This window comes from Vipera ursinii (assembly GCF_947247035.1).
Source record: "Vipera ursinii genome assembly, chromosome: 5".
NCBI lineage: Eukaryota > Metazoa > Chordata > Lepidosauria > Squamata > Viperidae > Vipera > Vipera ursinii.
This window is the reverse complement of record NC_139518.1, coordinates 19,437,906-19,454,370: the sequence shown is the minus strand read 5'-3', so window position 1 is coordinate 19,454,370 and position 16,465 is coordinate 19,437,906. Positions and strand designations below refer to the sequence as shown.

The following is a 16,465-nucleotide window of genomic DNA, read 5'->3' as shown; positions in this document are numbered from 1 at the left end:
AATAAGTGTATACATTTCATTTTAAAAGAACAGTGAGACATTAATTTAGCCTCTTTACTTAGTTAAAATCTACAATAAATAAGTAAAGGTAATTCTATCAAGAAAGAAAGACTTACTCCGGGAGACTGATCCCTTGCAAACATTGGCCAAGTTTTCCAATTCATTTCATGCTGGAATTGTTTATGCTCTGTTTCCCCAAACCCATATACAAACTGTGAAGGTAGGCGAGTTGAAATCTGAATGAACATATCACTGAAGGTGAAGCCAGGTAACTGGGAATCCCAGCTATAAGAAAAAAAGTTTGTAATTGGAAAATGATTAAATTTCAAACTATAACTGAACAATAAACAATACTAAAACACAGGAATAGTAACACAATACGAAGTTGTTGAGTTTTTGATCATTTGCCGGATGAAAAAATATACCAGCTATTAGAAAAAAAAAGAAAGAAGTGTGTGGCTATAATAAAATAGGGATTTTTCTACCTTGCAGTAAAATGTCATTGCTCTTGCAGACAGAGCAAATACTTGTTGACATTTTCTAATATCATCAAAACACAAAGTTCTTTCCTTGGGATATTAAAACAAAAAGAGTACTCTATAGTGACTGTTCTTGAGAAAAATTGCAGCTTTTCCATTTTATATATTCTTGAGCTATCAACTTCATTCCTGTGCATCTCTGATTCATCACTGAATTTTAAAATTGCATTGCATTCAAACCTTGAAACAATTCTCTGGGTTTAGAAAGCTCTCCTAGAGAACTGACATCTTCTTGAAAGGTAACTGATGACAAGAGACCCAGAATTGAAACAAGCCAGGACATTGATAGCTGTAGATTAAAACCACTGGACACTTTTGTGAGGCAGAAATACAAGCAGCTTATAGAACTGTAATAGCACTCATCTCCTATATACCATGATAAAGATCAACAACGCTAAGCATTTGCACCTGTATTTTAACATTTTGGAAAATCATAGAGTTGGACTTAGGCCAAGTTTAAGTCCCGCTCAGTGCAGGAATTGAAAATAAATGTAGCCTCCAACTAAACAGCTCAAGCGAAAAACAATCCCCAATTTTCTGTGGAACTGATTTAACTGTCAAACTCTTCCGACTCTCAAGAAGTTTTTTTGTTACACACAGTTGCGATCTGCTTTCCTATAATTTAAAGTTATTATTTTATTATTTCCATAATTTTGATACATTTATCTGGAGAAGCCCAATTTCTTTTTCTTAGCATTTTTATCTGCTTTGTAGATCATTCTGAGCTTTAGTTTTCCAAATGCTGCATTTATAATTCCCAGATATCTATGTGTACTCTTCCTTGTTCTTTCTTTCATTTCCTCCATTTACCAAAAGTGCTTTTTCAAAAGGCAACTGGACTTCCTTTGTTTTTGCTTGAAGACATTTTGCTTCTCAGTTCAGAAGTAAAGAAGCTTCTTGGATGAGAAACAAAACATACTCAAGCAAAAGCAAAGCAAGTCCAGTTGCCTTTTGAAAAAGCACCTTTGGATGACTGAAAATCTCCATTGTCATTTCCTCTATGTATTCTTATTTATTTTTATTTTTAAAAAATAGACTTCTGACAAGCTTTTTTCTACAGCTCCTTTTTTCCCTCACTGAAAGTTAGCATCTAACATTTATGATTTCCCTCCTGTCACAAGCTTCCTTTTCTATAAGTGAGTTCATTTTCCTGAGTTCTCAAAGAGAGAGCGGGGGGGGGGGGGGAAGGAGGGAAGAAAAGAGAGAGAGAAGGAGGGAGAGAGAGATGGTGTTTTGAGCTTTCATGATGTTTCTCTGTCTCTTTTTTAACATGATCTGTTAATAGGGAAAAATAAACCACGAATCTTCTGGAATCTATGGCCAACATGTACAAAGCACTAAAAAGGTTTTGATGTTCTTGTGCTATTTTCTTGCTTATTTTTCTATGTTGTTTGATCACTGCAGAAGAGGGGTAAAAGAGGTGATGCTAAGCTAAACTTAGTTCATTACCTGATGAGCATAAAAGAAACTGCAATTACTTTGATTCACATGGTGCTTAAGCTCAAAGTAAAGCAAAATCTAGGCGACTTTAAGAATAGTGCAGTGGTGTTTCAACAACTCTTGGAATAAACTTTGGAAAACTTAGGAGAAAAAATTGGAATTTTTATTGGAATGGAATGAAATTCAATTTTTCCAAGAAAAATTGCTAAGAAGCTATTCTAGTCCATCCATCCATCAATCCATCAACCAACCAATTAATTAATTAATTAATTTTTTGTTCCAGCAGGCTGGCCTGGCATGATAGCGTTAATTGGGGTCCCAGTTTGTGTTCATTAGTGTTTCTTATTATTTTATTGTTCGGTCTGTATACTTCGTCCTTCCTCTGTACACCGCCCCGAGTCCCTCGGGAGAAGGGCGGTTTATAAAAACTAATAAATAAATAAATAAATAAATAATTAACCGCAAAATGATTGGATTCCCCATCAAGGTGATAGCAGTGATGAAGGAAGATATTATTTTAAGAAAAAGTATGGAAAATTTCCCTGCTATCACAGCACTGATATCTAAAGTATCATTTTTAAATATGTGCAATGTTATATGTAGCCCATAACGCTTAATGCTGCAGCTCATCCACAGCATTGTTCACAACAGTCTTTAATTCACCAATAAAATATTTCCTCTGTAATATCACATTTCTACTTACAGGACTGTCCCAGTGCTTTTGCGCCGAACTTGAATTCCAAATGGGTGGTTCTGAATTGATACTTCATAGAGACGGTTTTCCAGAATACTTACAGGTGTTTGGGGAAGATTCAGAGGCACTGGAACTTCAAATCTCTTTTTACTATAATCATAAATCTAAGAATAAAAGTGAGAATTAAGTTTAAAACCTGGTCATAAAATATATATCAAAGAACTGCATGTTCATTTTATAATATTCTCCCACTTAATGATGGTAAAAGTTTCTTAACAGATAAAAACATTTTACTTATGATCTTCCAACAAAGAAAAGTATAAGTATAACAAGTATAAGTGTAACAGTATAACAAAGTATGACAAGTATAAGAAGTGGAAAGAGGGGCACATAACTAAGGCAGAATATCAGCAAACAGCCCGTGCTTGCAAAGATGAAGTGAGAGAAGCTAAGGCTCAAAATGAACTAAGGCTTGCGACCAAAGTCAAAAATAACAAAAAAAGCTTCTTTCAACATATAAGAAACAAGGAAAAAGTTAAGGAAATGAGTGGGGAAAAGGGGCAAGAAGGTGACAAGCAACAGGGAGAAAGCAGAACTATTTAACTCATTTTTTGCATCTGTCTTTACACAAAGGGAAAAAAAACAGTGCAACCTACCAAAACCAGTGCCATAAAAAACAGAATAGAAACGCAAGTTAAGATAGGCAAGAAAATGGTAAGTGAGCACCTGTCCAGCCTAGATGAGTTCAAATCACCAGGACCAGATGGATTACACCCCAAAGTTCTCAAGGAACTGGCAGAGGTGATCTCAGAACCACTGAACTATGTTTTTCAAAGATCCTGGAGCACTGGGGAACTACCAGAGGACTGGAAGAGAGCAGATGTAGTTCCCATCTTCAAAAAAGGGAAAAAAATAGATCCAGGAAACTACAGACCTATCAGCCTGACCTCAATACCTGGGAAGATTCTGGAAAAGATAATCAAACAACAAATCAGCGAACACCTTGATGAGAACAAAGTTATCACTAAAAGCCAACATGGGGTTGTCAAAAACAGATCATGCCAGACAAATCTTATTGCATTCTTTGACCAAGTGACAAAACTAGTGGACCAAAGGAATGCTGTAGATATAATTTACTTGGACTTCAGTAAGGCATTTGATAAAGTAGATCACAACTTACTACTTGATAAGATAGAAAAATGTGGGGTAGATAGCATCATCACCAGATGGCTGACAGGCCGTACTCAGCGTGTGGTCCTCAATGGAACTGCATCTACATGGAAGGAAGTGTGTAGTGGGGTGCCCCAGGGCTCAGTTCTGGGCCCAGTGCTTTTCAACATCTTCATCAACGATTTGGATGAGGGGATAGATGGGGAACTCATCAAATTTGCAGATGACACTAAGCTTGCAGGAATAGCCAATACTCCAGAAGATAGGCTTAAGATACAGGAGGATCTGGACAGACTCGAACACTGGGCACTATCTAACAAAATGAAATTCAATTGTGAAAAAAGTAAGGTTCTACATTTAGGCAGGAAAAATCAAATGCACAGGTATAGTATAGGTGGTACCTTGCTCAATAGTAGTCACTGTGAGAGAGATCTCGGAGTCCTAGTGGACAATCACTTAAATATGAGCCAGCAGTGTGCTGCAGCTGCCAAAAAAGCCAACTCAGTGCTAGGCTGCATTAACAGAGGGATATAATCAAGATCACGTGAAGTACTAATACCACTTTACAATGCCTTGGTAAGACCACACCTGGAATACTGCATCCAGTTTTGGTCACCACGATGTAAAAAAGATGTTGAGACTCTAGAAAGACTACAGAGAAGAGCAACAAAGATGATTGGGGGACTGGAGGCTAAAAGATATAGGGAACGATTGCTGGAATTGGGTATGTGTAATTTAATGAAGAGAAGGGTGAGGGGTGACATGATAGCAGTGTTCCAATATCTCAGGGGCTGCCACAAAGAAGAGGGAGTCAAGCTATTCTCCGAAGCACCTGAAAGCAGGACAAGAAGCAATGGATGGAAACTAGTCAAGGAGAGAAGCAACCTAGAACTAAGGAGAAGCTATGCAAAGTATGTATGAGTGTGAGTGTGTATTTGTGTATATATGTGATTCTCTGTTTGTGTGTGTGTGTGTGTGTGTGTGTATACACCAAAAATATTATAAAGAAAATTGTATGTAGTTGCAGTTGGAAAAATTGCATATCAATGCATTTCTGATGTAACTTGAAAAAAATGACTACATTGGAAAATTGAAAAGAAAATGGATATTGATATCTATTCACAAGTAAATAAAAATAAAATCACTACTGCAAAAATAGTCTGGAATGAACTTGTGCTGAAAAGTTAGATGTTATAAAACAGAAAATAAAATAATTAGATGAAAATGCTAACAAGAATTAAAAATGTATGCACCAAGATACAGTATATCAATCGTCCTATTTTTCTATATTTTATGTTTCATATTTTGAAACCAGATAGTTTGGCAAACTTCTAATCAGATAGCCAGAATCAAACTAATAATGACAAAACCATCAATCTGTTTCCAAAATGACCAACTGTAACATTTTACAAAGGGCTTTACCTTAAATTGAAGCAAGTTATTGTCATGATATTTTACTTCCAAACGAAGATTGTCAATGAGGGGGACTTGCTGTCCTGAAAGTCTAACAGAGTCGGTGGTTCTACCAAGATTGGCTGTTAAACCAGATGATGTATATTCAATTTGGTCAACCATGTAACCATTGTCGGAAGGATAGTAGCAGAATGGAACGCCAGCAACAGCAGAAGGCTAGTTTATTAAAAATAAAAAGGATATATCAATGAGTGAATAGAATTGGAAAGAGATTAAATCCATAATTTCTGATTTGATTAGAGTCAATATTTCAATTAGTTTGCAAGCCTTTTCAAAATCAGGTTTCCCATGGCTACTATTGAATGCCATCATAGAATTGTATAAAAATGATGGGTTTGTTCCATGCAACTAGACATACTGTCATTTTACCCAGTTCCATTTTTTATATTCATTTATTTTATCTCCACACTATTTTTCCTTATAAAGAATCTTAGAATGGCTTTTTGGAGAAGAGAGTACAGGAGCATCATATTGTAAAAAATGAATATAAAAATATGAAATAAATGTTATTGAAAAAGAAAAACAAGAATTAAAACAATCAAACAAAATCATTTATTTAAAGTCCCAAACCATAAAAGAAAATCAAAATAAACAACAATCTAGCCCTGGGTGTCAAACTGCCAGCCCATGGGCTGGACATGTCATGAAGAAACCGTGCCCATCCCTTTGCCAGAAATGGTAAAAAAGCTCTGATATGTCGCACAACATCACGTGACATCACAAGTTTGACATGTCTGGTCAAGCCTGATCCTGAAACATGATTACAATTTTAAACTCACCAGTAGGACTCTCAGCACTGAAATTGGATAGTTGGATAAAATTTCTAGGCCACTGTTAAGATTTCTATATTTAGAAGCATCCTTTGTCACTGGAATGGCAAATTTTTTATTGCCTATCCCATTGATGAATTGAATCAAGAAGCATTAAATATCATAATTCCCGTGCCACATGAAATAACATTCAAGATTTCATTATGTCACTGTGTAAGAAATTTTATGAATTGGAATAGCCATAGCAACAAACCAGCCAAAGAGAACTGTTTTTGATTGAGACACAGTATTGGCTGTGTGAGGCATGTGATCCAGCCTGTCTTAGTCTTCTGTATGTTTTTTTTTCTGATCTCCAAGTTAAGAGTTGTTGATGTTCCCCAGAGCTGGATGAAACTGTATGCATCATGTTTACACACACACACACACACACACACATACATATACACATACACATACATACATACACACACACACACACACACACATATTATACACAAAGTTTTTCTAAACTATGCCTCCTACTCATTTTGAATGTGGGCTCATTTTGGGGGCTTCTTTTTGCACTGGAAAGCTGTAAAACTCTAACACATTAGAATCACAGCTTAATGTTAAAAGGACCAACAAGGCTTGTTCAATCAGATTAAAATGATTCTGCAGCTGAAATACAGACAGCTGAAACAATACTTCTTGGAATTGCTGTTGGAAACAAACATTGCAAGTTATTTAGAAATAGCTGAATCCAACATAATTATGGACTTTTAAGAACTATTGATTCAAGTAACTGAGAGTTAAATGGGAATTGAATCTGATTGGCATCTCTCTGCCCTTTGAGGGCATCAAAATAATGCAAAATGATTTTATACAATGTGTTTTTCTCCCTACATGTCACAGTATCTTGCTTCTCTTGAAACAGTTTGAGAAATGCAGGGAGTTTCATGAATAATAAACAAATATTGTCCTACTCTATGCATTTTTGTGGAATCAGAGAGAAATCTGCTGAGAAAGGACACCAGGTAGCTATATTTCTGTCTACTTAGCTCTGCAGGAATGCTCAGCTTTAGTTGGTCTGTACCCAAAATGCTTAGTTATAGTAGTCATGATGCTAATGAGGTGAACACTGAGGTTACTTTCCTATATATTAAATAGAAAGCACTGGTTTAATTTACGTGTATATAGAAAAGTGAATGTTTTGTGCTTCTTTCTGTCCATTTCAGCCTTGCAAAGATTTTAGGAAAAGGCATATTCATCTTATATGCACTATTTTAATTGACCTATAATACCTATAATGGGGCTGCAGAACTTAAGCAGCACAACTTTTGCTTTTAGTAAGAGTACATGATAGCTGAGGGAAGCACCATCATGCTATTAGATATAGAAACTTGAGTTGAATTTAAAAAGAAAACATAGATCATAGCTGGAGAGAACGATGGGAAGAGTACAAGAGTTGTAATCTATCCAGAAACAATTCTGTTCATAAAAGACACTATTTGTAGCTTAGGGTTGAACTGTGGGGCCTTTGGTACTCTTTGAGCTTGGGGGGGTTTCTAGCAGATGTTTCCTTGCCAAACTAGTTAACAGCATCAGTGCACTGAAGATGTTATCTAGTTTGGTAATGGAACTTCTGCAAGAATGTCCATCAGGCTCAGAGTGCAACAAGGACTCCACAATTCCGTTCACTTTACATTTTCCTAGGTCACATGGAAACATTCCTAGATTTATTTCAAATTAATAAGAAACATACAAATATCTGCATTTTTCCACATGATTTCTATTTCCAGGCGGCTAGGTGCAAAAAGGACAGGAAGGCCTGGAGGAACGTTGTCCATGGGGTCGCGATGGGTCAGACACAACTTCGCAACTAACAACAACAAGGTGCAAATAATTCATCATTATAACCTATTATAATATGATTTTTACATTTTATTTTTACAAGTGCAGTTCTAATTAAGGCTATAGAATTGAATTACAGCCTTTCAAAAATGCCTCCTTGTGGGTAGACCTTCATTTTATCTAATTATGCTGGTTCAAAAATAATCAGTTAGGAAGCTTCACAGTCAACTGTGAACCCAACAAAGAGGAACGGTACTCAACAAAATTCCACAAGACATTTAGGAAAAATTGATAGAGAGATGCTCAGTTAATAAGCTATTTTGACTCCAATTTGTGAATGTAGATAAAGGGGAAAAGAAATGCAAATACATGAAGTCTCTACAAACAGAACTTCAAAGAGTAAAAACACATTAGAAGGACAAAATGGATTTTTTTCCTTACTTTCCATATGCAGTGAAGAGCTTCACATTTTTCTTTTGATGCATGTTCTTCAGGATGACAGTCAAATTTGTCACTATCTCTTAAAGTCTGCTTCCAGGATATTGTATGTTCTTCTCCCAATTTAAGATGAAGACCATTTATATGAGCAACCTATGAAATTCACAATAAAAGCCAAAATACGGATCATATAAATGTCCCAAGTAAATCACATATGTAACCATTTTTTTTAAAAAAATGGCTATCACCACATTAATAAATAGCAGCTTTATGTCTTTTTATTGGTAGTAGAAAAGCCATAAGGAAATATGAACAAAAGCATATTCTAGAAGCAGCACATTAAGTAGAAACATTTTTGTAGTCTAGTATGACTGTCAGGAAAACCTGTACCTTTTTATTTGTTAAATAATGTACAACTGGCAATATTAATCAGCTGCAGAAACTGACTTGCTGACAAAATATTGAAGGAGCAGACTGTAATTCAAAGGGATTTGCAAGGCAAAAGGTGATGCACAAATATTCTGGAGGCCTCTTCAAGGTGTGTGTGACAAGTGAGAAGGCAGTTATTTTAGGAAAATGCTGAGACCAGCAGTACTGGGAAAATATTAACTTATGCTGCATAATCAAATTAGAAGTGGCTGTATGAGTATTAATTTCAAATCCCTACTAGCTACCTGGTTATGAATATTAAAGTTGACTACATTAGTCTCAAAATGTTCTTCTCAGTTCAATAGGCAAAGTAAAGAGAAATATTGAATGTATTTTGAACTCCATGTCTCTTTTTGCATCAATCTTTAAAGGATATATCAAAGTTCAAAGTAACAACAAAAACAACAAAAAGTAAGAATAAAATTCTTAAAATAAGGTGGGTTTTTTTTGTGCCAGTCACTTTGATCTATATGGTTTGTCCCATGGCCTAGCAGTTAAGATGTGGGCTTGTCAACCAGAAGTTCGAGATCCAAGCACTACATGGTGGGGTGAGCTCCTGTTCTTGCCCCAGCTCCTGCCCACCTAGCAGTTTGAAAGCATGCAAATGCTAAAGGAATGTATTCTTGAAACATTAATATTGACTACATTATAAATCTAGTAAATATACACTCAGAGCTTATTTTTGAGTAGCAAGTGATATTATCTGTAGAGGGGGAAAAAACTTCATTAAAATTTATGAAAACACTCAGCAATGTATACCTTGTCTGCAGCATTGTACTTGACACTCAAGTTATATGACTGAGCCACATTATTTGAGATCACTTTCACATCTGAAGGCTCAAGGGGTAACCCAAGAATCTTGATATTCTCAAATATCAGATTATTTGGATCTATATAGCCTTTATGTATCACTGCCATAGTTAAGACTTTCTGGAAGAGAGCAAAATCATTACGCAACACTTTTGTTAACTGATCAGTTATAATTTTCTATGATTTCTCTTAAAGCTAAAATCATATAATTAAGAAGTAAACAATAGCTTGTTGTAAATACGGTACAATCAACATCCCTTGGAAAAGAAAATGTGTTACAATCATGCAATCTAATTGCTACAATGAAATGAGTTTTCTCTAGCATTTAAGTTCAGTAAGATTTCCCAATACTAAACCCGTTGATCATATTTATTACAAATCAGGGAACTGTTTAAATAAGATTCACAGATGCAGAAGAACAGTAAGGATTTATGAGGAAAATAAATTAGAGCTAGAGATAAAATAAAATAAAATATTAATTTACCCAACACTGTTCACTACAGTCACCCTATAGCTTTCCATACGTGCAAACTATCTTTCTATACACCAAACATGCACTCACTTTTACACATATTGTATTAAATTAACCCATTCATTCTCTATTCTTCTTGCTCTGACACACACACCTTAAATATCCTTTATTCTGCTGTTCCATATAACAAAGTAGGCATGAATATACTTACGTTAAAAAAAATACTTCTTTCAACAAATATTCATTCTTCATAATAGGCCACATAGTGTCCATTACCTTTCTTTAAGAATTTACATATTTTAAACATATTTATCCAGTTAAAAATTGAATGAAATTTCTGGGAATCTCCATTACTAATGAAAACATACTTACGTTGGTGACAGTAAAGTTATATAAGAGATACTTTTCATTTGCCACTGTATCTAAAACATTAGTAAAAATGTACTTTTAAATAATATTAAAGCAAGTTATTCAAATAAAATATTTAAATATTTATGTATTACATGTAATAAATATATATTATTAATATTCTGAATGTTATTTGGAAATCTGCTCATAACTTGTCTTGATGTTCATCTAAATACTTACCTATAATCAAACAGATGGAACAATAAAACATAATATCAATAGAACAATCGAAAGAACTGTTGAATAAATAGATAAAATATACCCAAAGCTAAGGTAAATTGATATAAAATGTTCTATAAATCAGAAGTCCCCAACCTTTTGGGCACTCGGAACCAGTTCCGTGGACAGAGGTTTTTCCACAGACCAGTGGGTACATGGTTTTGTGTGCTGCCTGCATCCTGCAGGTGGGGCATTGTTTGTTTGTGCGGCCTGGGGGTTGGGGACCCCTGTTATAGATGGTATATAACTGTCAACATTGGACAAATCATACAGCAATAAATGTTAGAAATGCCATAAGAAGAAAGAATATTTTATATCCCTCAATTTTGATGACATGCTGCTGAAATTCAGTGGTTTGATTCTAGGGTGTGAGAAAAGGACCAGAGGCTATAAAACATTATCTGTCATAATACACATCTTATATGCTTCACCTAGAATAATTCCTAATTGAAGACATTGGTGTTTGGGAAAATGTGAGTGTGAATCTATCTAAACTATAAATCCTGAGGTCATCAGATTGAATTAGCTGAATGCCTCCATTTTAAAAAAAAAATCTATTATGGACAGTGAATTCCTATCACATTCAAGATAATTTTTATCTAATTTAATTGAAATATATAACAGAAAAAAATGTTCCTTCCTCAAAAATGATCTAATTAACAATAAAGTCTATTCATGGTGAAAGAAGAGATTTTAAAAAAATATTAACTAGTAAGAAATGACTTGCTGTGGTCAGTATTTGGCAAAAGGATTATTGAAAAAAATAAACTACTAAAGGTGTCTTTTTTCTATTCTGAAGATGTTACCCACTGAATATTTTTGAAATGGAAGACATTTTCCCATAATAACCTTTTATAAAACTATGTGACCCAAACTGCTTTATTATACAGAGCAGACAATATATGCCTATTACAATTCCAGACATACACTTAATTGCTAAATATGATCTGCTTTTAACAGAAAAAAGTAGCAAGTTTGCTAGCAGTTACTTTTGATCGTAAAATCATTGCTCATACATTTTCTTAAAGAAAGAGATAACATTTTATATTGCTTTATTTTTAAATTAATACAATGAGGATCTGCTTATTTTAGACCTTGAAAAAGAGTTCAATATCTTTGTAGTACAATGTTATCTGCATACCTTAAAGGCATTCAGTATTCATTGCAGCAATTATCACCCTGTTTGTTCTGTTTCTTTTTTTAAAAATCCTCTCATTATTTTACTGGCTTTTTAAAATAACCACTGGTGACCAACAAGATTATATATGATGCAACACAGAGGTCTTTGATATCAGGGAGAAAGGTAATTTAAGAAACACAGAGATAACTGTTATTTTGCAGCACTTTAGAAACCATTGCTAGCAATGGTCTATCTCATTTATCTATCTGTCTGTCTACCTGTCTGTCTTTCTGTCCATCTATCTATCTATCTATCTATCTATCTATCTATCTATCTATCTATCTATCTATCTATCAATCATTCTATTGTTCTATCATTCTATTGTTCTATCTACCACTTTTCTATTCCTCTTAGTAAGTTTACCTCTTGTTATTCCATCATCCCAGAATAAGTCTCCAGTTGCTTCTCCATTCTCATCTAAAGCAATTATAAGTCCCATAGGCTTCGTACGGCTGTTAAAAAACATATTGCGTTTATTGACCCAGATATTGATAGCTTCTATAATAACACTACATTCTCATCCATTATATTCTTCTAATGATATCATGAAATAATTGAGCATATAGGGATTTGTGATGGTTAAGGAGAATAATAATGGGGTGAAAGACTAATGTTTATTTGGAAATAAGTATCATTGTGTTAAATTAAGCTTTCTCACAGAAAAGCTAAATTGTTTCAACTGAGGTCTATTTACTACAAACCAAGGGGGACATCCCATCATAATCGCAAAGCAATTATAGGTGTATGTTGTTCTTTCCAATTATATCCCATTTTATTGCCCATACAGTAGCCAGTGTGATTACTAGCAATCAATTATACCACATGCATTTAAAACTTCACAATCTGTGCACTCATTTTGGCAGACAAATACAAAGTCAGCCAATCCCTTTCCAGCCAATGACTAGCATACAAATACAAATAAATGCATTCCAATGCTTCTGGAGAAAAATATAGTGGCAGAAAGACACTATACACTTCATCTCCATTTTTATTGGTCTGGAATCCCTGGATAGGACATCTCCAAAAGTTCTAGAACCAATTCTAACTGTAGTATCATTTCTATCATAGGCACCTGCAGAAACATGTCTCTAATCCACTTCTGGAGACCACATAGGCTGCAAAATGCTGCTAAAGCACCTGAAGGCAGGACAAGAAGCAATGGATGGAAACTAATCAAGGAAAGAACCAACCTAGAACTAAGGAGAAATTCCCTGGCAGGAGAACAATTAACCAATGGAATGACTTGCCTCCAGAAATTGTGGGTGCTACGACATTGGAGGCTTTTAAGGAGAGATTGGACATTAATTTGTCTGAAATGGTATAGGATTTCCTGCTTGAGCTGCGGGTTGGACTAGAAGACCTCCAAGGTCTGTTCCAAATCTGTTATACTGTTATTCTGTTAAAATGTAGCACTGTCCTTTCTACCATTGCTTTTTTCTGTTTTAATCTAGATATATATGAATATAGATATACAGAATATGGCAGAAAGTATCTTGTGATATTATTCCTTAGGAAGCATATGAAGTGTGTAAAATAATATAGGCACAAAGCTAGTGTAGGGGAGGTTGTATAATACAAGCAAGATATTTATATGCCCTCCTTGACTCCCTTTTCAGAAATAAATGCAAGAACACTACTGTCCCAAGTTCTCATCTTCTTGCAATGAGATTTCAAAGGAAGAAATTCTGTTTTCATCAGCTTGAAATGTGAACTAATAAAAAAACATGCAGAAAATTTCTCTCTATACTATTAGTTGCATGACCTCTGGAGTTTAAAGTTCTAGATTTGGAAAAGAACTGTTAAATCCATCTGTAGCATTGGTTCAAGTATTGTGAATATTTTGTCTTCATCCAAACAACACTAATTGCTGTTATGTGCCTATTATATCAGGTATTTGGAAACAAGCTGAATCTATGCCAGAAAAATGAGATTTCCATAACATGTTGGAATTAGGTTTTTAAGATTTTATCCAAAAACTGGAAAGTCTGCCCAAATTCCTAGATGACAGAAGAAACCTTTCAACCCTCAAGAATAGACAGAAGAAAACTTTCAGTCCTCTAGAATCTCTATGAATTGCCTATCAGGGTCTCCACTATGTCAAACTTAAGTAACTAATATTTTCTCTTGCTATGTGATATTAACCAACTTTTGTGTTATTGTCACAAATATCCAAAATAATGGCTAAACTGTGCTGCATTGTATTTGTTTATAGTGAGGATAAAGATCAATTTTCTTTTCTTTCTTATATAGTCTATTTATTCACCATCAGTGCATTAGATACATTAAATAGATGTCACAGCTGCATGCTTAAGAATCCACTAATATCAGAAAATACCTGTAAACAGTTGTGTTGGCTGGTTGTTGAATAGGAAAGATGTATCCTCCTCTAAGATGAAGTCCAAGTTTATTTTCTGGAAGGAACATTTGACACACTTGTTTTCTGCAAGGTGCTTTTATACCCTATAAGGAAATTAGAATAAAGGTTTATTATACTTATACAATTGTTAGTACAAATTAGAATTGATAATTTTACAAACAAAGAATAAAGTATATATTCCTTTTATAATTGAAATAATTTTGTCAGAGGAAGAATCTCATGATTCTATTTATGTATTTTGTATTATAGGAAATAAAAAATGGTTAAACTAATTCAGATCTTCTATTCATATTGAGTAAATTCTAATGTCAAATTGATGATGGGAGGGGAAAGTGGGGACATTCAACTTGACTGAATTTGAAAATTGAAGTTTTTCTATGAACTTTAGCTTCATAGAGCCTTAATGTGCTTCTAAAAAAGATCATATTGCAATTTATGTATTGTTTTTGTTTTTTGGCAGGATAATATTAAAACATAAAATGCTTAATGGCCCATCCACACCCTACAAAACTTTCTTAGAAAGGATAGACAATTTGTTTGAAGTACTTCTTTTTTAATCATCAAAAGTAACCTGATTAAAGAAATGCTTCGGTGAAAGTGAAATATTTTCTTTGATCTGAAGTATCTAAGTATGTTGATTTGACCTTTTGTGTATACTTTGGTAATGAGTACCCCTACAAAATTCTGTGCAGCTCCAGATCTTTGACCCATATGCATTTTTCAGTGTATAAAAATGATGTACAGTTTGCTATGCAGCAGAGTTAATTTGAAATATTAATAGTATACTTTTAGGGGAGAGATTTTGTAATAATCATGCACTTACTGTCTCATACTCATACCACACAGCATCAGGGATGTATGCTGTTACTGTATCAACCCCCTGAAATATTAAAAGAAAATATTTCATTTATTAGCAACATCAAAGGGAAAATGCCTTGATATTATTAGATTTTTTTTTCTAGGCTGGAGATAGATGAGCATGATTTTTTTTCTCTTTGATTCTTTCCTGACTCTTCTACTGGAAAAAATATTTGTCAAGCATTTTCTTCCATGTTGTAATGTCGATTACTATTTCCACCACAAAATGCCCTAAAATGATTGTAGACTTGGAAGATTTGGAGAATGGAAAGTGATTACCAAGCTGTCGTTAGCAAATGCTGGTGGATTTTCATTGTGGCAGGAATAGGTGTAGTTTTTGAAGCAATAATGAAAAAGGAAGGAAGGAAGGAAGGAAGGAAGGAAGGAAGGAAGGAAGGAAGGAAGGAAGCAAGGAAGCAAGGAAGAAAGAAAGAAAGAAAGAAAGAAAGAAAGAAAGAAAGAAAGAAAGAAAGGAAGGAAGGAAGGAAGGAAGGAAGGAAGGAAGGAAGGAAGGAAGAAAGAAAGAAAGAAAGAAAGAAAGAAAGAAAGAAAGAAAGAAAGAAAGAAAGAAAGAAAGAAAGAAAGATGATTTATTTTATTCCATCAAATAGGAACATACTAACACAATAACTTAATATTTAGCTTCCTCTAAAACCATTTGCTAAATTTCCTTTAGCTAAACAAAGGGTGAATGCATTACTTGAAGTATGAAGAGCTAACATTACTTGAAAAGCAACTGTACTTTTGTTCACCAAAATGTCAGGTCTGCCATCTTTGGCTTGATGCCTCACTGGCATCCTGCCATCAAAGGCTAAGGAACAGGGGACATGATGTGGATGAACAAATGGGCAATATGTGATGGGAAAGTCAGTAGTGATGGGAAATAGGGAGTGACAGCTTGACAAAGAACAGAAAAGCTGAGAACCAGTAAGTGCCAGCACTCAAGGCCATGCTACTTGAGAAGAAATGTGGATTACCCCAAACTTCTCAGCTTTCTCAAAACACATAGGCAAACCAGTCAGGGAGGAGAGCTGGTTTGAGGGGAAATCTTTTGTATCTTTTTAGCGCAAGAAATTTAGTTCTAGCCTGACTTTGCTGCAGCCAGCATCTTTTAATAAATGAACCTATCACTTCAACCAAATAGAGTCAAGGGTCTTTTTTTCCTAAGGAATCAGACTGGGGAAGGGCTGACACAAAAGGAGATAGGAAGGAACTATGATGAAAAAGGGCATGCTCATCTCTTTCACTCAATTATTTAAATTATTTTATTACTTCTGCTCTTTTATTTATCGCTTAACAGAAATTGTGACGCAGGTTTAGCATGTACTTACTGCAAAACAAACAGTTATGTATATTGC

The 16,465-nt window shown here is 34.6% G+C and overlaps 1 protein-coding gene across 1 annotated transcript in view; it reads right to left on the bottom strand.

The window, feature by feature from the left end:
* The window catches only part of SI (sucrase-isomaltase), a 132,996-nt gene that overhangs the window by 44,751 nt on the left and 71,780 nt on the right, over positions 1-16,465 (bottom strand). Inside the window, exons 20-28 of the mRNA XM_083364319.1 lie at positions 15,073-15,129; positions 14,208-14,332; positions 12,236-12,324; positions 10,438-10,487; positions 9,543-9,713; positions 8,358-8,507; positions 5,266-5,472; positions 2,683-2,837; positions 117-285 (exon numbers count right to left, since the gene is read on the bottom strand). Coding sequence (XP_083220445.1) covers positions 117-285; positions 2,683-2,837; positions 5,266-5,472; positions 8,358-8,507; positions 9,543-9,713; positions 10,438-10,487; positions 12,236-12,324; positions 14,208-14,332; positions 15,073-15,129 — 1,173 coding nt within the window. The remainder of the gene's footprint in view (positions 1-116; positions 286-2,682; positions 2,838-5,265; positions 5,473-8,357; positions 8,508-9,542; positions 9,714-10,437; positions 10,488-12,235; positions 12,325-14,207; positions 14,333-15,072; positions 15,130-16,465) is intronic.